This window comes from Podarcis raffonei, chromosome 8 (genome assembly GCF_027172205.1).
Source record: "Podarcis raffonei isolate rPodRaf1 chromosome 8, rPodRaf1.pri, whole genome shotgun sequence".
NCBI classification, from domain to species: domain Eukaryota; kingdom Metazoa; phylum Chordata; class Lepidosauria; order Squamata; family Lacertidae; genus Podarcis; species Podarcis raffonei.
In genome coordinates, this window is record NC_070609.1 from 15,131,361 (window position 1) to 15,155,582 (window position 24,222).

Below are 24,222 nucleotides of genomic sequence, written 5' to 3' on the forward strand. Positions count from 1 at the left end.
CCGCTGTTTTACCCGCTGCTCCCCCCTCCCCTCCGCGAGGCCCGGTAACCATGGAGACGTCAGAACTAGGAAAAAGACGGGCTTTGGGGCCTAGTATAGGCCTCTCTCGCGGGTGGCGAGGGCTGCGCTGAAGCAACGCGCGGATCTAACTGGGGGGGCAAGACCCCCTGCAGCTCAAAGAGGGGCATTCCCGGAAGTGAGCGAGCTTTATTATTGGCGCGTAAATAGTGTTGCACAAAAACCTTTCCTACCTTACAGAAGTCGGAGCTAATCGGATCCCTGCTCTCACAGGGGCGAACCAGACGCCTGTGGGAAACGTGCAAGCAGGATCTGAGCACAAGAGCACCTTCCCCCTCCTGTGGTTTCCAACTTAATAAAATATAATAATAATAAATAATAATAATAATAATAATAATAATAATAATAATAATAATAATAATACTTTTCTATTATTTATTAAATTTGTATACTGCCCTATACCCATAAGTCTCAGCACAAAGTTACAATGCAAAAACGCAACATACATGATGACAATCATTTAAACGACAAGCAATGGTCATGTATGCAAACTAAAAAAAAATGCACTTTTCAACAAAAGCCCTGAGCAACAAATGCAAATGCAAAAATACAAATCAACATCCAGCATTTAAAAACCAATTTAAAGCAACCCCACCTCCCAAATGAAAGAACACCCACCCAGCTATTTTCCCTCGCAGGGTCTCAGGGGGCTTGCGGATGAAATAAGAACAGTTAAAAGCATAGAAAGAAACTCCAAACAATCATGCACATGCAATCTGTTAAACACACACACATATAATACTGCCTCCACTGTGGAGGCAGGAGCTTAGCCATCATTGTTAGCAGCCATTGATAGATCCCCTTCTTCATTGGTTTGCCTAATCCTCATTTAAAGCTGTTGTAATTTCTGGCTTACAACAAAACCACCTGAGTCGGTGGCCATCCCTGCCTCTCCAGTGGGAGTGAGTTCCATAGTTTTATGTACCGTGTGAAGAAGCACGTTTCCACGTTTCATTACACACATTTGCGCAAATGCATATTGAATTCTGTGGGTGTTGATCTTCATGTGTGCTCACTGTTCTCTTTAAGATCCCTTATCAATACTTGGCATTCCCTTAAAAGTAATTATTAACCTGGCCATTAATCCTCAATGCTCACGTAATCCCAGCTGAAACTAATCCTGAATCCATGTAGCTGCATTTATACCCATGTGCATTTTGGTTGCCTCGTCCTCTGTTATTCCATGCTGCCGAAAGTCTGACTTTAAACTCATTTAAAGACAGTAAATGGCTCTCTTTTTTGGTGGTTGTTTGCTATACGCTTTGTACTGCATACAGAGAGGATGGTGCTATAACAGCAAGAACTCCTTCTAATAGTGAGCTCTGGTGGTTAAACAGAAAATGCAGACTATGAAGAATCCGAAAATAAAGACAAATCTTGTGTGCTGGAATGGTGTGGTGGAAGTGGACATGTGGTGCAGTAATAAAACATTTAGCACATTTATGAAGCTAAGTAGGGCCTCGTATACTCTTGCTTTGGTAATTGTATTAGAAGGCGGAAATTCACTGCAACATTATTATTTTTTTGCAGGTCCCACATGGATGATGATGTAGGGTTGCTATCTCGAAGATCTTGCTTCAGCAGTGCCTGCTCTCAGAGTCAGCAGTTTGGACAAAAGAATGATGTCCAGGATGTTCAGTGGATGTTTCTGAATGGGAGCTAATGGTTGGGAGATCACTGGAGAGCTTTCGGGAATATTCTGAATCAGAGAGTTATCAGGGCTGGGAGGGAACACATCACCCCCACCCCCTGCCCAGTTTATGTGAAGTGTGTGGGAATGAATGACAGAGGAATTCGGGGGAGGGGGGAGAGAGAGAAAGAAAGAAAGAAAGAAAGAAAGAGAGAGACTGGGCAGGAGAGAACTGAGTTGAGATTAAATTAAGGAATCATCCTCTGGGGAGATGACATAAGACAGTAGATCTGTTGCTCTGTAGAAGTGCAAGTGGTGTTGTGTATTTGTACCTATATCAAATACTGGAAAAATCTGGTTTTCACTACTCATCAAAGGAACCAAATCCAGACAGCAGGACCCAAGGAACTTGCCAGTGCTACTAGACAGTAAATACAATTGTTAATAACTCCCCTTTTTCTGTTCTGAATGGGAAGTGGAGATAAAAACAATGTAGTGACCAGCAGACATCTATCGAGGTAAAGCACCCCAGTGCTCCGAAGGGTCCCTCACTGGTCTGTCCCTGCCTGCCACTCACTGTGCAGGCATTGCTTGAGAACCACTCTCAGCTCCCATCTTATCTGCACCTGTCCCCTCCTTGTTGCCTCACCTGGCAGGTGCAAATGGGCCAATGGCCAAAGCCAAGCATTCTCGGTCAGGTAGGTGGTGAGGGAAATGCCAGAGCCACTGTTGTGCATTGTCACAGGGACCTGAAAGGCTTTTAAAGTGCAGAATTCTTTAAAAAAAAAAATCCCAAGCTGAAAAAAATGTTTCTAGCCACTGTGAAATTGCAAACATCCCTTCCCCCTGAGCACCTTGGAGACTGCATAATTGTGGAAGAGTTATCGTCAAGTAGGTTCAGGGAATTGGTATGACATATAGAGCGTGGAAAATGGCATTACTGTACTATAGAGTCAGGATGCGTGAAATGGGCAGAGGGAAATTGCATGACGACCGCTTCCCTTTTAATTCCCCAGAGGAACCCCGAACACCTACATTTCATTTCACTTTTTGGAGGGGTCTGTGATGCCTTTAATTCTAGTCATTTTGCCATCAGTATGCATTAGTTAATATAATAACTTTTCCAATGTGGATCGTTTTTGTAAATCAGCTTCACCTTCCCCCTTTTCCATCCCTCTCCCCCTTCTCGACAGCTTGCAAAAATTCACAGAAGGCGACCCAACAATCCCCGATAGCGCGTGCTCCTCCTCCCTCTCCGGTGCGCCGGCCGTTCCTGGGATCACCTTTTCTGCGCGCAACGCTTCCCGGATCCCCGGGCAGTGGCTGCTTTGCGATGTGACTCAGGCTGGTGCATCTGGGTCACCAGGGCGCGAATTAATTGCAGCAGCCACTCAGGACGAGTCCGGCTTTTCTTCTTATTTAAAGAGCCTGCTGTTTTGTCAGTCCCAACCAGCGCGTTTCTTTCACCGGCAGCTCCGCCTCTTCCCATGTGATGGTTTCTGTTTTGCTTTCCACCTACAGACGATCGGCAGGATCCCCTCCGGTTCGCCACGTCTGCTGCTCGCTTGCTTGCTGCTTCGCCTTAGGGAATTGGTTTGGAAAATTAATTCTGTGAGTATAGAGGAGGGCTCAAAGCTGGCGCGAAGGAGCGCACACATCCATCCGCCCGGGTGCCAAAAAAGCGCTGCGCTTTGGTGAAAACTCAAAGGAGCGAAGAGTCTGGTGACACCTTGAAGGCCTGCAGATTGATTGCAGTAGGAACTTTCCCGAGCATCCGACCAGCTGGCCTCGAATCCTCAAGCTTTTCCCACAACGAACCGTGGCCGACTTCCGGGTGTCACAAGGCTCTTGTTTTTTTGCTGGGTTGGCTACCCTTCTGAATATGGGAAGGGTGGGCTCTAGTGGTTAGAGAAGGGAAAGCCGGCAGCTGGGAGTCTTGTTTCTCTTTTGGTTTGCTAACAACTTGTTGGATTGGGTGAGGTGAGACATGGGGCTGCGTTCCACATTTGTGGGTGCAGAAGGAATCTTTCATGTTAAGTCAAAGCTACATTTGCTTGCTTAGTCATCTGCTGTTGGGAATCACTAGTGGAGAGATTGCTGTTGCATGCAGGTCCTGCTTTGGAACTGGCTTCCTTGGAAGGCAGTGATGTCCATTAACTTGGATGGCTTTAAAAAAGGATTAGTGAAATTCATGGAGGAGGAGGAGGAGGCTATTAGTGGCTACTAACCATAATAGCTAGGCTCTGCCTTAACTGCCAGAGGCAGCTATGCCTCTGAATATTATTATTATTATTATTATTTAAATCTGTGTACTGCCCTGTACCTGCAAGTCTCAGGGCGGTTCGCAAGATAAAATCACAATATAAAAATAACCTGGCTGGCCACTGTGAGAACAGGGTGCTGGACTAGATGGGACTTTGGCCTGATCCAGCAGACTGTTCTTATTACTGGCGGCTATTTTGTAGCTTCTTGTAGCTTGCTCATTTACTTTTGTAGCATTTTTCTAATTTAATTGATTTCCTCGTAATTATTCTGTAGTTTTAAGCACGTGCTGTGCTTGGAATGCTCTCTTTGAATGGAAGAGCTTAGTAGTAATAATAATAATAACAGCAGCAACAACAACAACAATAAGAAAACAAAAAGGTCTGATTCTGATTCTTTTCCTGATTTGGAGGGATGCACGTGTTTATATTAAGTGGTATGTTGAAAATGGCTAGAGTAAAATACTCATTTAGATAGTTGTCAGGAAGGAAAAGTGGGATAGAATCAATGGCAAGGAAAAGAAAGAGGGAAGTCAGGGGCGGGCCGAGGGCCACATTGCCTTCTGCGCAAGCTTCTGAGGGCCCCATGATAGTGGTGGGTGTGGCCAGAGTAAAAAATTAGCAGAACAATTACAGTGGTACCTCGGGTTACAGACGCTTCAGGTTACAGACTCCGCTAACCCAGAAATATAACCTCGGGTTAAGAACTTTGCTTCAGGATGAGAACAGAAATCGTGCTCCCGTGGCGCGGCAGCAGCAGGAGGCCCCATTAGCTAAAGTGGTGCTTCAGGTTAAGAACAGTTTCAGATTAAGAACGGACCTCCAGAACGAATTAAGTACAAACCCAAGGTACCACTGTAATGTAAATCTTACTATTGTGGAGAAGGCTAATGTCTACATCCACTCAAGAACCCTGCTGTGTTCGCCATCCAAGGAAGACGCCTGATCAGAGTTCAAGAACACATTCCAGCCAGGCATAAACACTCAAGGAAGAGTGCAAAGGAGAGTTTAGGAGGAGATGTAGCCGGGGGTGTTTCGTTTTGCTTTAAATCAAGCCCAACACTTTTCAAACAGCTTTTCTTCTGCTTCTGAACAAGTAACTTCATCCCGCAAACTACAGTCATACCTCGGGTTATGAATGCTGCGGGTTGCGCGTTTTCAGGTTGTGGACCGCACCGAACCTGGAAGTACCGGAACAGGTTACTTCCAGATTTCGGCACATGCACAGAAGCGCAAAATGACATCACGCGCATGTCATCACACGCAGATGCAGCGCTTCAGGTTGTGAACACTGCGGGTTGCGAACGTGCCTCCCGCACGGATCACGTTCGCAACCCGAGGTATGACTGTATTGCGACAGTTTTGAAAAAGAACAACTGTTTGAAATGTATTGGGCATAATTAAACAAAAAATAGCTGGCATCCCCAGTGGCGGAGGAACCCTCTCCAGCACCTGGGGCAGCGCAGCCCGTACGAACTGCTCATGTGCGGCGACCGTATGGCCGGCGTGCGAGAGCGGCAGCCCGTATGGACTGTGGGAGCCCTCAGCTGCTCTACAGCAGGGGGGGAGGCAGGGGCCATTTTGTCACCCCTCCCAGAGTGGCACCCAGGGTGGACCGCCCCCCCTTCCTATGCCACTGGGCATCCCTCCCCGTGACAGCATAACTGGTCATGCTTTGCAGCCTTACCTGAAAAAAGTGTTCACCATTTGCACATTGGGTGGCCATGGAAGATGTAAGGAAAGCCCTGGTGGATCAGGCCTAAGATTTGTCCCGTCTAGCATTCTGATCACAATAAGCTTGAAAAGGGTGCACCAGCTGTATGAGCCGAGTTGAGTTGTGTGGAGGGAATTTTGCCAAGTGCAGTTTTTCTTACTCTGGGCTGACAAATGCCCCCAACCAACATTCCCTCTTCTGCACAACTAATTGAAGGAACAGGAGCTCAGTCCTCTTTGGAAGCCGAAACCCCTGATTTCCTTCCCTTACTCATTTTGGAAGGGCGCCAAGGATTAGCGGTTTAGACAGTGGCATTCAGGAGAAGTAGAAACAAAGAACCTAGCAGACTTGGAACAGCAAAAACCGTGATTCTCTTCTTTTCCCCCTTGTGCTCCAACCAGAGCCTCTGCCACAAAGACACCATGGAAATCCAGGAGATGGACCTCAGAGAGATGGGTTCTGTGATCCAATCCCGTGTGGTCTTGGAGGTGTCCAGCCAGGTCCAGTCGCTCCTGGATTCCCTGGAGACCACCAAGCTAGAGATCGCTGTGACAGGTGAATCCGGAGCCGGCAAATCCACCTTCATCAACGCCCTGCTGGGGCTTAGTGACGGAGACCCCCGTGCTGCCGCTACCGGTGTCATCGAAACCACAGCCGTACCCACATCGTACTCTCACCCTCGTCTGCCCAGTGTCGTCCTGTGGGACCTGCCGGGCATCGGCACCCCGTGCTTCCAAGCGGAGCGCTACCTGGAGCAGGTGGGTCTCGAGAGGTATGATTTCTTCATCATCATCGCCTCGGAGCGGTTCCGGGAGAACCACGTCAGGCTGGCCCGCGCCGTGGGCTCCATGGGCAAACGTTTCTACTTTGTTCGCTCCAAGGTGGACCAGGACCTGAAGGCTTCACAGCGACGAAGGCCAGCCCGTTTTGAGGAGGCTCAGGTGCTGCGGGAGATAGAGGCGGATTGTCTCCGCCAGCTGCGGAATGAAGGCCTGGATTCCCCCAAGGTCTTCCTGGTCTCCAGCTTCGAGCTGCACCGGTTTGACTTCCAGCGCTTGCAAGACACTCTGGCCGAGGAGCTCGAAGGCCACAAGAGACACGCCTTGCTGCTCTCCTTCCCTTGCGTCACGGCAGCAGCTGTGGAGAAGAAGAAGGCATCGCTGCGCAAGCACATCTGGAAGAAGGCATTGCTGGCCTGCGCCGTCTCGGCCTTGCCTGGCCAGAACCTCCACCTCAACATCCCCATGCTCATGAAAACCCTACACTCCTACCGCAAGAGTTTCGGCCTGGACGACGAGTCCCTGGGGGTCTTGGCCCTCGTGGCCTCCAAGCCCCGCCATGAGCTGACCAGTCAGGTGAGCTCAGCATTGGGGAAGGATCTTTCGGAGAACGCTGTGCACGCCGTCCTGAGCCAAGCCGCCTTGTACGGCCAAGTGGCTGCCCGGGTGGTGAAGAACAAAGTGCCTCTTTTTGACAACATGGTAGCTGGGGCCATCTCATTCGTGGGTGCCTATTACCTGCTGCACACTGCCCTTGATAGCTTTGCACAAGATGCCCAGAGGGTCCTAGGACGGGCCTTTGGTTTGGAGGATGAGGCTCACGGCTACCCTCCAGAACCAGGATTTATTTTTGATTGAAGGTGGAGCAAGAGAGCTTCTTAAAACTGCTTGGGGATCATAGGTGCCTTTCCCCGCACTCTTTTATCCACCAGTCCTGCTTCTTAGTCACTTAGGTCCAGCTAACCCAGGAAAACGCAGTCAAAAGTCTTTGTGGGATGAACTTCACGTTGGCAGTTCCATCCAAAAACCCTGATGCACCCGCTGATATAACTGCCTTCCATGAATGGTGCTATGCTAACTGGAAAGATCTTGTGCAGTTCTACTAGTTATGGTGGGTTACTGTTATCAGAATCCTACATACAACGTCCAGTGATAGAACTTTTTGTGGAAAATAATAAATTGCCAAAAGATTATAAAAATTCCCAATGCAAATTAATTCAGTTGGCATTGTAAAATTTCCTGAGCCCCTTGAGTCATTGAATTCAGCATGCTCGCTTTTATTTGTGTTTCATAAACATAGCTAAAAACATTGATTAGAAGTCAGGCTTCCCTAATGCCATATTTGCAGTTGGCATCCACTGTTGCTAATGAACTGATGAAGTGGAAACATTTTTTACCCAAATCACTGATGGTGAGTGCAATCACTTTGTTATCCTCCTGTAGCCAGGACAGTAGAACCCTGCAGATTTCGAAGCATTATAGAGCATCCACAGAAGGTCAGACTGGGCTTGGTACCAATGGGGTCATTCCTTCCTTTGCAAATCACAAGCATGGTACACATGGGTGCAATTCGGATCAGGTCTGTGGATGAAAGTTGTTTTCCACCCATGCCATGGCTTTGATATGGCTTACCAGCTACTTGGAACAGGAAACAGCAATCTGAAGGGCACGTCATATGACAGTGACAAATCCTAGTTCAGCCATAACTGTGGACAGGGTACCAAACTGGCTAGACAGTTTTCCAGTTGACTGTGATTGCAGGATGGGATGCAGAGAAGTACCATCGCTGTCTCCCTTTCTTTGCAGGATCTCTCCTCAAGTAGCTACATCTGGGAGGGCTGGGAGAGATCATAACTCACAGAGACTGTGTTTGCTTCTGACTTGGCTTTAAATGCATTTAACAGAAAGGAATCTAGTGGGAGGCAGACCACAACACGATGGATTGGAGCCAGGAATGTGAAGATTTTGCGGCGACTCCGCCAAAGCACAGGGTTTTGATTGTGTGAAGCTGGAAGGAGAAGCAGCCCTTTAAAGGGCGCAAACTGCCTCTCCTGTGGGAATCACTTTGCAAATGCAAACTTGAGGTGCACTTTCTGTAACTCCACTCGGCTTGTTACTCAGAAGTGACCAGTTCTAACATTGCAGACCCGGGACTGCATCGTCTGTGAGCAGATTTATTCTTTATAAGAGTCATCTTGTATTAAATAAAATTATGTGTGAGTGCAAGTTCTGGTGCATCTTGATCACAGGTGCAGGCAGTAGCAGTCTTCCTCTGATGTTACACTGTTCAGTAGACTGTGAGCCATTATCGTAGCGTGCCAGCTATCCAATTGTATTGACCATCTCATGAACTTTTTGAAAGTAATAATTGATTTTCAAGTTAGCAGTCTCCGTATCTGAGTCGTAACCCAGGGCAATCGCTTATTAGTTTGACCAGCAAGGAAAATATATTTCTATACCATTTATGTTTTTACAATGTAAAGGGCATGTCTAACCAATAAATTTTTCTATTTTTCTGCATATGCTGCCTTTGTGACTTGTTCATTGTATCCTTGGGGTCAAGGGGACTCTTGTGAAGCAAACAAAGAGGCAGTGTGCAACACACAGGGAACATCTGAGAGATCACGTCCTTCTCCACAGACCCCCTTGGGTGGTGAGATTCACAGAGGAGGCCCTTCTGGTAGCTTGACTGCTTTGAAAGCTTGGGGGTGGGGGTGCCGCCCAGCAAAGAGCCTTCTCTGTGGCATCCCCTAAATTGTAGAACTCCCTCCCCACAGACGTTCATCTGGCTCCTTCACCATATGATTTCCATCAAATTCTGAAGACGCACCTCCTTACACTGCTGTTTGACATTTGAGATGTATAGTTTTAGTGCTTACCGATGGCCTGATCCAGTGGGCTTGTGTTCTTAGTAACCAAAATGTAAAGCAGAAAGTTCCACGTTACAGGGCTTTCCCGCTGCTGGGTAGCTTAGCTGGGACACCCCAGCAAATTCTCCTGGTGAAAAACATAACTCCCATTTTCATCAATTCCACAGCAAGTTGTGATTCTGCTTCAAGCTTAGGTCACCACTAGTATCCAATGCTTTAAATGCAGGTGTACAAGAGGACTTCTCTCCCTTGTCCTATAGCACTGCCATTTCTCCTCCTCCTGATGTTGAGCCTGTGTGTGGTGTTGCTTATGAAGTGCACAGGGCGTCAAACCCCTTGGTTTGCAGAACAAATCTTTGTGGGGGTAGCCACAAAGGGGAGGAGAAACCCTTAAAATAGCACAATGAGTACTGAGAAGTCTTGGTAGCCATGTTTTGATAAATGAGTGGGTTAAGGAATGGGAAATTCAGCATGGGGAGGGAATGGAGTTCTTGTAATCCTAAATAGCAGAGCTTCATACTGCAACATTTCATTGCATACCCTGTTTTAGCTACAAGGAAAACAACTTCTTTATATATACCAGCCATAGCAGCCTCAGTACAGAAAAGGGTAGCTACCCAACTTTTGCAAAAGTTTGTTTTGCAATGTGCAACTGTTTCTGGAGCTCGCTAGATGGCAATATTTCCTTTGTTTACTGCTGATGCTATATTATACATATAATCACCAGGGGATGCTGTGCCACTTTATTTAAGTGACTGTCAGTATCAGGGTTCCCCCCTCCCCCTTTGTCTCGTTTTTTCCAATCCTAAATTCAGTACTCCACATTAGTTGTTGTTTTTTAATCCTCATAAAAATTCACCAGCAGTTTAATGCAAATTTCTAATATATCAGTTTTGGTATGCAATTCTTCCTAGTTAATATGGAAAAAAATGTTTTGTAAAGCACTGTTCCCTAATACAATGCATTTCCTTGTTGTCATCCGTCGTCTCCCCCCTCCCCCTTAACATTTATATGCACACAGACCAAAGAACAGGAAAGAGATCTTGTTCCTTGGTGGCATAGGATTTTGAGGGGGAGAACTTAAGTCTTGTAGAAGGCACAGATCTCAAACGCCTGACTTCACGCTCTGCTTGATCCTAGATCAGGTATACCCCTCCCTCCCCTTATTTTTCTTTCTCTTAGCCTGAGTCCATGAAAAGTTGCTGTGATCACTCTCCAGGTTTTCTTTACTCCGTAGAATGAAGGGGTGGGTGGGTGCTTAACAACTATTTGCTGCCTGCATATCTGTAACCTTGCCATGAAAAGCAAGGTATATACCTTGCCCCTTCCTTGTAATAAACCATTTACTTCCTACTTTCTGGTGTGGCATAGCCTTAATTGGGCCTAAGAGTTGAAGGTGTACTCACATTTTAAATGGATGCACAGTCTGACTTGGTGCGAAAGGTTCCATTCCACTCAGATTTGCACATTGAGTGCACACGTGTGGTCAACAGACAGGCCATAAGTTCATGTGTACACACCTTGTAACCTTCCCCATTCCATGGCCAGAAGCCAATCACCCTGACAGCTGAATCTTGCTTTGGATAGCTGGCTAGCTGAAAGTGCTCGCTTAACAGACACTGATGCTTTGTTTGATGTAAGGAACATGGGAAGATGCTTTCAGGGCCGGTCCTACTATTAGGCATAATGAGACCCCTGCCTCAAGTGGTGAATGTTGCTGAGGCAGCAAGTGTTAGAAAGGTGTTGAAGATAAAACTGAGCTTGCTACATGGCCTTCTTTGCCCCGCCCCCAAGCTAGGTTGCCCACCCTCAGGGAACGGCATTGTCCCATTGCGGTCTGGTGGGCTTTGAATACAGGAGCATCATATTGTCTTTTGCCTCGGGCAGCAAAATGCCTTGAGCTGGTCCTAGCTGCCTTATACCAAGCCAGATCATTGGGCCCATCTAGCTCACTGTTGTTTTCCACTCTGATAGGCAATAGCTTTCAGGTGAGGATCTTTCCCAGCCCAATTAGGGGTTGGGGAACATTTTAAGCCCGAGGGCCATATTCCCTTACAGACAATCTTTTGGGGGCCATGTGTTGGTGGTGGGCAGGGCCAGAGGGAAAAGTGGGCGGAGTAATTGAACTTTACCCATGCCCAGTTGGCTTGTTTCACATGCACTCCCATGCCTCTCTCTGTTCTGCACCCTGGGAAGCAAGAGACGTTAGCAGAGTTCGAGACTGCATTTGAGCCAGGCAAAAATGATCAAGAGGTGTGTGCAAAGCAGAACCAGACCAGGGGATGTCATTCTGGGCCTAGAGAGAGTCCCAAGGGCCATATGGCAAGGGCTGGTGGTCTGCATCTGCTTGTTGGGTCTGAGGCCCTTCGTCTCTGGTGTATGTGATAGTAGTAGACTGGATTCGTGGATTGGCTCGAGGCAGAGGAGTGGGAGGCAACAGTTAAGAAACCCCCAGGGGGAGAGGGCTCAGAGCCCAGGGAATGGTAGCGGGACAACGATGCCTGGTCACAGGGAGAAGATGGAGCAGACTGGGAGGAGGAAGTGTCAGAAGCTGAAAAGGCAACAGGGTTTAGTGAGCAGGAAGAGACTCTGGCAGAGAGCAGTCCAGTATCAGAGGCAGGAGAGGAGGGGGGCAGGAGACAGAGATGAGGCAAGCTGCTGAAGAATCCAGGGAGTCTCCCCCTCCTGCTGCGACCATCTCCTCTCCCCCCTGGTGTTCCAGCACATGAAAAGGAATGAAGAGGGTGGAGCAAAGAGAGACAAGACACAAGAGCTTCAGGTTGTTGGAACCAGGGGAGGAGTTTTAGAAAGCTATGAAAGTTTAGGGACCTTCAGTCCCCACAAGACCTACTGGGTAGAGTTGCTGCCATCACTAGGCCTGAGCTGTTTTGGGTTTTTTTTTTAATACAGAGTTAACTTCACTGACACTGGTGTGTTTCTTGCTCACCGACTCTTGACTCTGGCTCCTGACAACTAGATGGGCAAATAGTCTGACTGAGCATATAAATCTCACACCCTTCATTCCTAGCCAGTGGTCTGCTAGTGGGCCATTTGGCTGTACTTTGGGGAGGGGGGAGGAGAATGGATCATCCATCCAATTGACAAACTGGCCTTGCTTGTGATCTCTTGCTGATCATGTATCATGATGACTTTTCCTTTTCAAATAATGCGGTGTGTAGGTAGGAATTAGGAGATCCCCAGTTCTTAAAAAGGGTGTGCACACTTTCTGTTGCCTGTGAACTCTGGTTATCCCCGGTTAGCTGTGTTTTCCTAATTTTTACAGCTTGTCCTTCTGTCAGAATGGTGCTCTTTATGAGAGGTGCCAGTGTTTGCCGTGAACAAATGTTTGCAGAAAGCTGCCAAATGAGTCCAAAGTCTCCTTTGCTATTTTGGTCTTCTTTCAGCTATCCTATGACCATTACGCTGCCATTAGAGTGCATGTGCCTTTGCTTCAAGAACAATGGGTCAAGAGATGCCAAAAGTCCTGGTATTTCCACCCCACCGTTCCTTATTCAGAGATAGGATTTGGAAGGTGGGAGACAGAGCGTGGGAATTGCAGATTCACACCCTGAGCTGACCTGTGAAGTCTGATCATCCCATTGAAAACCTGGTAATAAGGAGTGAGAAAGATGGCTAAGTCTGCAATCTAACATCCCTTTCTCAGGGGGCAAGTCCCATGGAACTGAATGGGATTTACTTCTAACTCAGAGGTGGGGGACCTTTGGCCCTCCAAATGTTGCTGGACTACAATTCCCATCATCCTTGGCCATGCTGACTGGGGTTGATGGGAGCCGCAATCCTCCAACAACTGCAGACACTCCAAATGTCCCTATTTTCCAGGGACAGTCCTGGATTTCCAACCCAAAAATAGCTACGGTCAGGAAGCAGCCTCAATGGCGCCTCTAACCATAAAAATGTCCAGGCCAGAGCATCAGCTCTCTGCAAAGTTAAAACATAGAAGGATGCTTCTATGTTTGCAGGACTGCGGCAGAGTGGATTCGGGGTTAGGGAACACGCCCCACCTCTTTGCAGCCAGAGCAGAATGCTTCTCTGCCCCATGTCTGTAGGTAAATGGGTGTTCATCCTCTTACACATACACCCCCAGATAAAATCCTGCCATTCTTCCTTGTTTTCAATGCCTTGTATTAGTGTGTGTGTTGGTGTGTGTGTTTTAAAGTGTATGTAATGTATATACAACCTGCTTGTAAAAACAAAACGTGTTAGTCATAAACTAACTGGGAAAGTCAGGTGTTTTTCAAGCACGCAATGGGTCGCAAGGTTATGCTTGCTGCTGTAAATTACTTCTCCAGCTGACCGCAGTGACTTTCCCCTGAAGACGCGAGGGAAGTACAGTGATACCTTGGGTACAGACGCTTCAGGTTACAGACTCCACTAACTCAGAAATAGTGCCTCGGGTTAAGAACTTTGCTTCAGGATGAGAACAGAAATCGTGTGGCGGCGGCGGGAAGCCCCATTAGCTAAAGTGTTACCTCAGGTTAAGAACAGTTTCAGGTTAAGAATTCCTCCAGAAGGAATTAAGTTATTAACCCGAGGTGCCACTGTAATCCAGAATGCGGCAGCTAGACTGGCGACTGGGAGTGGTCGCCGAGACCACATAACACCGGTCCTGAAAGACAGAAGGACAGTCAGAAACAGTCTCCCTCTGGAGGTTGTGGATTCTCCTTCTTGGAGGTTTTTAAGCAGAGGTTGGATGGACATCTGTCATGCTCGGGCCCCCTTCCAACTTTATAATTCTATGATTCTGTAACCCTTGTCAGAAAAAATACCCAAGCCTTGTGTAAAATGGCAGTTTTTTCCCTGTGGGTACAGCCAACCTGCTCCCTTTTTCCTAGACAGGGAAGCTGAAACCATAAACCTTTGTCCTTCTGGGAGCTCCCTCTTTGTCCACAGGCAGAGAATCTCTCTCCCTGATGAGGATGAGTTTTCCTTGACTTGCTTCCAGCACCTTTTGTCATTCTTAGCTACTTCTACTCCACGTGAGAGGCCTGGCCCGGCATCTTCCCTTCTCTACTCCAAATATTACCCATATCTGACCATTAATTATTTCTAACGTTCTCTAGTGGTTATGAGTGTCCGTGCACCTCCCCAAACTCTGTTAACCCCAGATCTGTAACAATATATATCAATAATTGCATATCCGAAACCTGTTTTGAATCTGGTATGGATCCAAATAGCAGTTATAAAAAATGCGCTACTGTAAATTGAAAGAGGAAACCGCCCCCAACAGGTATTGAAGAGGCAAGAGAAGAGGAGCCTGTGTTATGTGCTGCATTCAGATGTTGCCGTTTTAAGCCAATCAGAGACATGCATTTTGGTATAGCTTTTCTTGTAGGCCTTGCCAGCCTGGTGGTAGGAGCTTGTGAATTTCCAGAGGCCTAGTTTCTAGAGAGAGACAGAAGGTCCTTTGGTAGTCAATGTGAGTCTTTGTATTCTTTTTATCAATCTCATTTATATATTTGCGGAAGGATTTTTTTCCAAGTTCCTTTCTCCGGCCTCTGTTAATATGGTGGGGGTGACTTTTCCAATTAGCTGCTGCCTCCTAATCTCTCCCACGCAACACAATTTCTGTATAATTTTAAATCTGCTGGTGTATTGCAACACAGGGAAGCGCTGGCTTTGTTGGCAGTCTGCAAACCAATTAAAAACCCTTAGAGGGGAAAACAAATCCCAACACCCCAGACATATGAAGCACGACCCAGGAATCCTGGGAGCTGTAGTTTCTTAAAGGGTGCTAGGAATCGCAGCTCTGGGAGGAGTAAACTGCAGTTCCCAGTTGTTGTTTTTGGCGGGGGGATAGGATGTGCTTTAATGTATGGTGATTAGACAAATTCATGGAGCCTAGAGCTGCCAATGGCTGCTCACCACAATGGCTGTGTTTTACCCCCAGTCTTGGAGGCAGTATGAATGAGTACCAGTTGCTGTGAATGACAAAAGCGGAGGGCTGCTGTTGTGCTCAGTTTCTGTTTGTGGGCTTCCCATAGACATCTGATTGGCCATTGTGAGGAAGAGGTTGTTGGATTAGGTGCAGTGCTAAAAACTCAGGTGTATAACCTAGGCGCCAAACGGCCCCTTAAACCTGGCACCTGGGATTCTTCACTTGATCACAAAGGGACCAATAGCTAGCTGCAAAATGCATTTCGAATGCTGATTAGATGGTTTTGGGGGGCCTAATCCAGCAGCCAGGCTCATCTTGTGGGTCTAATGCCAACCAGGTTATCAGTTTGCTTTTGTTTTGTTACGTATGCTGTGTTCACATTTTGCCTTTCTGCGTTGTGAACCGCCCTGTGATCTTCGGATGAAGGGCAGGAAACAAATTTAACAATAAGTAAATCCATGCTGCCAAGAAACGATGACAAATCAAGAGTTTCGGATGGGTGGAGGTATCTCACCCTCCTTTGTATCAAACTACAGGTGAGTGATTATTACTCAAGAACAAGTGATGTGTTTGACTACAGCTGCTTTCATCCCTGACCACAGGCCCTGTTGGCTGGGGCTGATGGAAGTCAGAAACGAAAGCTGCTCTCCTGCTCTTCTTCCCCCTGATTCCTTCTTTGTTGTTGGGGTGGGGGCTTCTCCCAAACACTGCTGGGAAACACACACAAGGAAAACCACTTACTCTTGAAGCCCTGCTTCTTGGAGGGGGGCAAGCGACAAAGCCGGGCCTGAATTGTGATTGATTGGGGCGGGGTTAAGGAAATGTGTGGTTTCAGCCAGGCTGCACAGAGAAGCAGAACCTCGGAACAGCCCAGGTGGATCAGGCTAAACAGCCATCTAGGACAGCTTCCACTTCTCACAGTGACCAGCCAGGTGCCCATGGGAAGTTGGCAATCAGGGCCTGAGTGCAACAGCCCTCTCATGACTTGTGGTTCCGAGCAGCTAGCTGACCATGTATGCCAGAGGCAGCCAAGAAGAAGAAGAAGAAGAGTTTGGATTTGATATCCCGCCTTTCACTCCCCTTCAGGAGTCTCAAAGCGGCTAACAATCTCCTTTCCCTTCCTCCCCCACAACAAACACTCTGTGAGGTGAGTGGGGCTGAGAGACTTCAGAGAAGCATGACTGGCCCAAGGTCACCCAGCAGCTGCATGTGGAGGAGCGGAGACGCGAACCCGGTTCCCCAGATTACATGACTACCGCTCTTAACCACTACACCACACTGGCACCCTCCATATTTTTGCCATACCCTCATTCCCACCAGCCCCGGTCAATCCAGGAATGATGCAAGCTGTATTCCGACAATATCCAGAGGGCACTACGTTGGCTAACCTTGATGTTATACACACACACATATAATATCTAAGTTTACCTTTGCAGTACAGGCGTTAAACCTTGCAGTTTTTGAGGCCTCTCAGTTTCTCTGTGCCGGACTTGCCCGTTCTTTCTCTAAGGAACAATGAAAACAATCCTTTTCCACTGCCTTACTTGTTGCATTCTTCTGCTGCCTATTAATGGTGAGTGGTCTTCATTAAACCTTCTTTACATGGGCAGATCCAGGCTTCGGGATGGGGAGCTTCTTGGGCAAAAAGACCATAAACGGGGCCCCAGCTGTACCCCTCCTTTTGCTATCAGGCTTTCCTCTGCAGTTGACCCGTCTCAGCTACAGAGGCGTAATGTGCATATGGGTCTCTGTTTCCACCCCCCTTCTTGCCACCAAAGTGGGTCCTCCTGACTTCTGTGGACCCAGGGCCACCACCCAGCTGACCCAAGACAAAGCCCCCAGGTTGGAGCCCTACAGTTCCTGTTGCGATCTTCTGTCCTTTCTTTCTGCTTCCAGAAGCTAGGAATTTATCGTGTGCAAAGTGCGACCTTGGAGAAGCCACATGCAAGATGATTCATTGCCCGCATAAAGAGCTAGTGTGTGTTACCCTATCGACATTCAACACGTTAGGTGGGTGCAATTGTTGGCAAGTGCCGTAGGCTTCTGCTCCTTCTCCACTAGGGAGGAATGAGTTGAAATCCCTGCTCAGCCACAGCATTGGTTGGGTGACTTAGAGCCGTAAGAAGAGCCTGCTGGATCAGGCCAATGGCCCATCAAGTCCAGAAACCAGAAAAAAGCACAAGAGCACTCTCCCGCTCCTTTGGTTTCCTGCAACTGGTATTCAGAAGCATTGCACCCTACTAGGAAAGCTAACCGACACGAGCACGGGGACAAGCGAAGGAGGGCCCCTTCACCCTGGTGTGACTCCCCTGTATCACATATACAACACAACAAGGCAATGACCTGTGCCCCACAACAGCATATGCATCAATATGACCCAACAACCCCCCTGCCCAGCACACATACATACAAAGAAACCACACACTGCAACCAACCAGACACAACCATCCAAGCTCTGGACCCCATAATCTCTTGCAATGACAATAAAAATGAACAAATTTATAAATAAAGGACCTACCCGTGTGATGCTGACACAAAAACCCTGCACAGACACTATGCAATAGAACAAAGATCATTGTTATCCCCCCATCTCCCTCCCCCCACTCCCCTCTCTTTTCCTCCAACGGCACAGTGTCTGTGACAATAGTGTCTGATGCCACTCTCTGAGTGGAAAGTGGAGGTGCTATATGTGTTTGTTTATTGGTTTTGTGGCACAAAAAAACTGCAGTAAAAACCAATGAAAAGATGATGATGATGAAGAAGCACAATCTGCTTCCCGATTGTGGAGCCAGAGCATAGCCATTATGGCTAGTGGCCATGAATTTGCCTAATCCTCTTTTAAAGCCACCTCATTTTGTGGCCATCATTGCCTTCTGCGGGAGCGAGTTCCATAGTTTTAACCACGTGCTGCGTGAAGGTGTACTTTCTTTTATCCGCCCTGAATCTTCCAAACAAATTTGTGAAGGAGAAGCCTTTCAGGGGTTGCTGACTCTGATGGGTATGTTCTACATCCTCTGTCGGAGGCGGCGTGCTCCTGAATTCTAGTTGCTGGAAACCTCAGGAAGGGAGGGTGCTCTTATGCTCAGAGCCTGCTTTTAGGCTTCCCATAGGTTTTGCCCCGTGAGAGCAGGACACTGGGCTACACGTGCCATTGGTCCGATCAGAGAAGGCAGTCCCTGCTGATAGGCTTTTGATCCAATCGACACGACATTTCTCCCATGCTCAGGAGGAAAAGTCACATCCTCTTTTTCTCCAGGCGGAGGTATCAGCCCCACTGGGATGTACAAAAGCTGCATTAACCGCAGTGCCTGCAAACCAGGAGCCTTCACGTTGAGCACATCCACGGAAAGGCAAATCCGGAGCAACATAGCCTGTTGTGGAACTGCTGGATGCAACGAAGAGCTAGTTCTAAGTAGTGAGTATTGATTGAGCTTGCAGAGTGTTTCAAAGCGGTGTGTGTGTGTGTGTGTGTGTGTGTGTGTGTGTGTGTGTGTGCCTTTGGTAGCTTCCCTCCTGAGGACAGTGGTGGGCCATGAGGTTCGAGTTGGCAGGTTCATAAAGCAACCCTAATGGGGATGCAAATCTGCAATGAGTGACCTTGAACCTCCTAAGGGAGTTCTCAGAAGACGTCCCCCCCCCCATGTGCCACCATCCAGATCTGGACAAAGAAGGGAATTTATTATATTATAAATGCAGAATTTATTATATTATAACTGCAAGGAAATATTATTATTTAAATGCGAAAATTGATCTGTGAATTTAAGATTAAATAAATATATCTAAATAGTTGCACAAAGAAAGATGCACAGTTTCCTGTTTGTACTCAATATGCCATTGATCAGGCTTCCTCAACCTCGGCCCTTCAGATGTTTTTGGCCTACAACTCCCATGATCCCTAGCTAGTAGGACAGGTGGTCAGGGATGATGGGAATTGTAGTCTCAAAACATCTGGAGGGCCGAGGTTGAAGAAGCCTGCCATTTATGAAGCTACAATGCATTCTGTTCTCCTAGTTAAACTTCCTGATCTGCACTCCCAAATAATACCTTATTTTATTATACTTCTCCTATCAATAAATATGGGTTTGCTGACTCCTGCCCTTTATTATTCCAATACAAGGCAAAGCTCACATCACAGGAAAGAAAGGAGTCATGTACCACCTTCCATCCTTTTTTTGGATTTCAGGGCTGTGTAACAACAAAAATTAATGCCACAGTTCAAGAAACACAGCAGCACCCCTCTAAAATCAAGCAGTGAGTAGACCCCTTGAAAGCAGGCTAGGATTTGCAACTGGTTAAAATGCCTGGGTAAATAAAAAAACCTGTATTTGCCTGATGCTAAAAAGATAGCAAGGAAAGTGGCATGCAAATCTCGTTGGGGTGGGTGTTCTGCAATTGGTGCCTCTGTTGACAAGACCATCTCCCATGCTACTGAAGAGCATTTGTCTGGTGAAGGAGGCTTTTGGAGAAGGGTCTCAGCAGAAGACCTCAGTGCATGGTAGAGCACTTTCCTTGCAGAAGGTCCCTGGTTCAACTCCTGGCATTTCCAGGAAGGACTTGGGAATGTCCCCTGCATGGAATTAGGACTGTGCGATATCTGGTCTTCAACATCACGATATATCACCAGCTAAACTTAGCAACATACTGATATATCCTGACGTCTAAAATAAAGATGGAGCTATGTAGAGGCATTACCTGGCTTCTCGGTTTTCCCCACATTGAGATTTTTGCATAACGCACACGAATCATGATTTGTGATACATCATGAAACCAATATCATAATGCGGACTTCAAACCAGTTTGGGACAACCTATCATCCAGCCCAAGCTGGAACCCTGGAGCACCTCTGGCAGTCAGTGCAGTCAGTGCTAAGCTAGATGGTGCAATGGTCTGACTCTGTGAGGCAGCTTCCTACATCTGCTGACAATACTGGTCTGTTGCAGTTTGAGCCCCCTTTTCATGCCCCCTGGCAGTGTGTCCTTCTCAGGCATCTCCAGGCACTCCTAAAACCCCAGAGAGCTTCTGCCAATCAGTAGACAATCCTGAACTAGATAGACTAGTGGATCTGGCTCATTCTTGGGGGCAACCTGGCCCATGGAGTGTCATGTGTTGACGGTGATCTGTTCTCATCGCCGCTCCACCCACAACATTCTTCTCTAGCTGAAACTTCCAGGCCAGATCCAAGGGCAGCCCCATATAGAGTATGCTGCGGTAATCTAGCCTCGAGACTACGAAAGCACAGACAACAATTTATGTGGGTTGCACCGCAACCCCAGAGTCAGTCACGACTGGACCTAATGGTCAGGGGTCCCTTTACCTTTACCTTATTGTTATTATTATTAGGCTCGTAAAGCTGAAATTGCACAAGTTAAATGTGCATACGTTTGGGGCTTACTGTGTTTGCTTAGCTCCATGGGCTGAGTCCGTTTCATCAGAGCTACCTCTCGCTGCCCTCGCTCATGTGAGATCTTCCTCTGATTGTTTTCCAGTGACTCCTGCGAGTTCTACCAAAAACGGGTTGACTTGCCCAGGGTGTGAGAGTTTTAACCGGGGCCCTTGCCAGGCCCATGAGCGCGTCGAATGCACCGGAATCGAAGAAAAGTGCATTTCCCTTGTTGGGCTATACGCTGGTATTTCTTCACACACACACACACACACACACACACCCTGCTGTTACTGGGACCTTTCCAAGGAGCTTTGTTGAAAACCCTTAAAGATGGCTTCTGTCTTACCCTTAATTTCCCCTTTTTCCACCTGGGTTGTGGGTGGAAAGTAGGATGAATCTGGGAGGGGGGGGCAGGGAGGAATCTTTTATCCACAGCCCTTAGCTTGTGAAAAAGGCAACAGGACTCTGTGAGACTTAGGTCAAAGCCACACCCTGCATTTCAAGAACTCTTGTACCAATTTGACAGTCGCAATGAGTCCTTGCAACTGTAGTTTGTTAAGAGTGCTGGGCACTGTAGCTCTATGGGGTCAATATGCTTAACAAACTACCATCCCCAGGATTCTTTGGGGGAAGGTACAACTCTTAAAGTGGAATATGCATGAGTTAAAAGTAAAGTAAGGAGTGGATGTGACCTCACTACACACCCTCAAATTGTCTTTATGATCACTGGGCACACTTTTGACCACCACTCTGCGTGCGTGTGTTTAAAAAAACAATCTCCTCATGTCCCTCTTTTCCTCCTACTACCAAACGGTAAGGCTGGGATGAAACTTCTCCAGAAAGAATGCCCAAATCAAAATTAAGGCTGGGAGGCAAGTGTAGACAGGGAATAGGCTTCCCAAAACTTTGCCCAACCTAGTACTTTTCACCACAGACAACGCTCCCAGGGGCTGGTGCCTGCCATTTCCCCCACAGAAATCCCCTCAGAGTGACTATTATTCTTCTCTTTTAAGTTTTAGATCCCACCTTCCTTTTATTTTCGTTCCTTTATTATTATTTTTGCTTCCTGTCCCATCTTCCTTTTCTTCCTATATACATATAAATGTAAGGCTGTCGTCATGCTGTAATTTGCACGACCGCCCATAGGCAGCATGATGACAGAATGACAGGCAGGAAGTGACGAAGGAAGCAACACGGGTGGTAGTGGCCCAGGTGAGCTGTTTAAAGGGGCTTCAGAGAGAAGTTGGACAAACTGCTGTCTTCCCATCGTTGCAGCCGCACGACCCCAGTAAGCGAGATTTTGGAGGGGAGGCAGGGGCAACATTTTCCCGTTTCGCCTCAGGCGGTGAAATGAGAGGGGCCATCCCTGCTGAGTGGTGACCCAGAAAGAGCTCCAGGTCCATTCCTGCTCTTTCTCCCACACTTGGCTTTCTAAGTCGATCTGCTTTCCAAACCTATTCTTCACCTCTGGCTGCTGCCTTCTCCCTGACTTCTTCTTCCCTCCTTTATAGTATGCTGTTGGGAGAACCTGTGAGCTGTGAGGCTCTGCGGACACCAGATTCAGCTGGGTCAAGCCCCCGCTGCAATTAGACTCTGACACAAACCATCATATGCAGGGGAAAACAAGCTAGGTACGAAAGGGGACCTGCTCTTCCTCTCATTTTGAGTCTTTGTTCCTCTCTCTCTGCAGGTTTACCGGAACAAAACTTCTCCGTCAAAGGCTGTGCAACTGATTCAGCTTGTTCCTTGGATGTCAATGACCTTGTGCCCTATGCAGGAAAACTCTACATTGTGACTGAGTATGCAGTTTGCACTGATGGGCAAACTGAGGATTATGGCCCTTCTGCAGCCATCCAGCTAACTGGGTCCCCCTTTGTAAACGTTATTGCTTTCTTGAGTTTCTCTGTGTTTGCATCCTCACCTGTGTAACAATCCTTATGTTCCGAGGTATCGAGAATTATAACGTTACGGTTTTTCTTACTCATGATCAGTGTCTTCATCTTTTTTCTTCAAGGAGGAATGCACTAATTTTCAGCATGAACTTCCATTCCTCCATATTTCTCTAAAATCTCTAAAACCTTACACTTGCTTGCCAAGGCCCCGTGACCTTGCTGCTCCCTAGATAATAAATTACCAGACAAGAAAGCAGCATATAGTTTGGGTTCAAATAGGCCACAACTTTTCTCAATTACAGATGTGAAATGTTTGGCATTGGGTGAAGCCATTTATTTTCCCCTCAGCCCATCTGCTGAGAGTGCATCTAAGGGTAAACCGCATTGGGGGAAGGGGCTATGACCTATATAAAATAGGGGTATTCCTGAGGGGGTCCCCATTAGACGAGTGCTATGGACCTAGCTGCCGCCTGGGCATCAGACAGAAGCAACTCCTTTCGGATCCCTTTATAACAGGATAGCTTTAACCAAAGTGGGGCAGGCAGAGTCTACAACCTCCCCTCCAGCCAAAACTAAGGCTTACCCAATGCCTAATGATTGATTTGAGTTAGGTGAAAGCCAGCTGGCCAGTGCCAATTTGCCAAGTGGAAAAATCCCTGCCTGGCCCTGAATACAGCGGCCCATGAGGTAAAGAGCAAGGTCATAGCTTGAAAGGAAAAACATAGGATAAAGGGAGGCAGGGTGGGAGAGATGATGAAAAAACGGGCAGTAGCAAACAGGAGGAAGAGGAGGACCAAGGGGACCCAGGGGTTAGCTATGGGGCCCTGGCTGGGCTGTGGACTTCAGCAGGAACCCAGTGATGCCAACCGCAGATGCTGACCCTTCCAGGGGCTACAACCCTGCCATCATTTGCAAGAAAGCCAGGGAGCTGTGATATGGGAAGCACCAGTGGTTTTTATTGCCAAGCAGTAAACAAAGCACTTCTGGTTTACGAGTTGGACTACGGACCTAGAGGAAAGGTCTTAATTCATACCAGCTGAACAGCAGCAGCAAGGACCAGGGAGCCACTGCAGCTCAGCTCTCTGCGAATGGAGGAGGAGTTGACTGGAGATGAGTTGAGCCATCGATAAATTCAATGTCAAAGGAGAGAGACGCTCCGACACAGGCCTTTGGTTCAGCCCTCTCTCGACTGCCAGTCCAAGACATCCCTGAAGCAAAGCCCCAAATGGAAGGTCCTCCACCTGTTGAGGGTGGAGTTGGGGAACTTCAGGCTCAGGGGATAAATGTGGCCCCTGAAGTCTCCCTCTCTGGCCCTCAGAACTCTCCCCAGGCCACGTCCCCCCCGGTACTTCTTTGCACCCCAAGAGCTTTTCCTAGGTGGGACGTGTCCTTGAGCTCTGACACCTCTTGCTCATCTAGGGGGGAAAAGGAAGGGGGGAAGGAACCAGCCTCCACTACAAAGCTAAAAAATCCTCTCTCGTGCCCCACCCACACCTGGCATGTGGCCCTTGGCAGGTTGCCCAGAAGATAATGCAGCCCTTGGGATAGAAAATCATCTCCATCCCACACTGGGGCCAGCTTTAAAATCTTGCTATCCTTTTCATGCACCAAATCCTGCATTTGCCCACTAAGTTGGGCAAATGTCCTACTTTAAAGAACACGGTCCTCAAGTGGAAGGGCTCTCAGACAACAGGACTTTTCTCTAACCCTTCATTGGAA

At 47.6% G+C, this 24,222-nt stretch overlaps 2 protein-coding genes across 8 annotated transcripts; both read left to right on the forward strand.

Annotated features, from left to right (window-relative positions):
- Window positions 1-2,527: 2,527 nt before the first annotated feature.
- On the forward strand, window positions 2,528-8,982 carry LOC128418393 (interferon-inducible GTPase 5-like). Its single transcript, XM_053398021.1, has 2 exons — window positions 2,528-3,319; window positions 6,085-8,982. The coding sequence occupies exon 2, from the start codon at window positions 6,106-6,108 to the stop codon at window positions 7,318-7,320; it is 1,215 nt and encodes a 404-aa protein (XP_053253996.1). The 5' UTR covers window positions 2,528-3,319; window positions 6,085-6,105; the 3' UTR covers window positions 7,321-8,982.
- A 5,683-nt stretch (window positions 8,983-14,665) lies between these two features.
- Window positions 14,666-22,591, forward strand: LOC128418394 (phospholipase A2 inhibitor and Ly6/PLAUR domain-containing protein-like). Of its 7 annotated transcripts, none has more exons than XM_053398022.1 (7): window positions 14,672-14,769; window positions 15,655-15,764; window positions 16,665-16,801; window positions 17,125-17,238; window positions 18,485-18,643; window positions 20,715-20,855; window positions 22,302-22,591. In XM_053398022.1, exons 3-7 carry the CDS (start codon window positions 16,744-16,746, stop codon window positions 22,538-22,540), a joined length of 711 nt encoding a protein of 236 aa, XP_053253997.1. In that variant the 5' UTR covers window positions 14,672-14,769; window positions 15,655-15,764; window positions 16,665-16,743; the 3' UTR covers window positions 22,541-22,591. The 7 variants fall into 7 exon arrangements, with proteins under 7 accessions (XP_053253998.1, XP_053253999.1, XP_053253997.1 ...); XM_053398026.1 differs by having other exon boundaries at window positions 16,670-16,801; XM_053398025.1 differs by having other exon boundaries at window positions 14,673-14,769; window positions 15,660-15,764.
- The last annotated feature ends 1,631 nt before the right edge of the window (window positions 22,592-24,222 follow it).

Bases quoted from the DNA above. Each gene is read 5' to 3' on its own strand.
- LOC128418393 (XM_053398021.1), top strand. From the start codon at position 6,106: ATGGAAATCCAGGAGATGGACCTCAGAGAGATGGGTTCTGTGATCCAA.
- LOC128418394 (XM_053398023.1), top strand. From the start codon at position 16,744: ATGAAAACAATCCTTTTCCACTGCCTTACTTGTTGCATTCTTCTGCTG. The intron at 17,239-18,484 runs GTGGGTGCAATT...CTTTTTCTCCAG, and splicing joins ATCGACATTCAACACGTTAG to GCGGAGGTATCAGCCCCACT. The intron at 18,644-20,714 runs GTGAGTATTGAT...ATTGTTTTCCAG, and splicing joins CGAAGAGCTAGTTCTAAGTA to TGACTCCTGCGAGTTCTACC.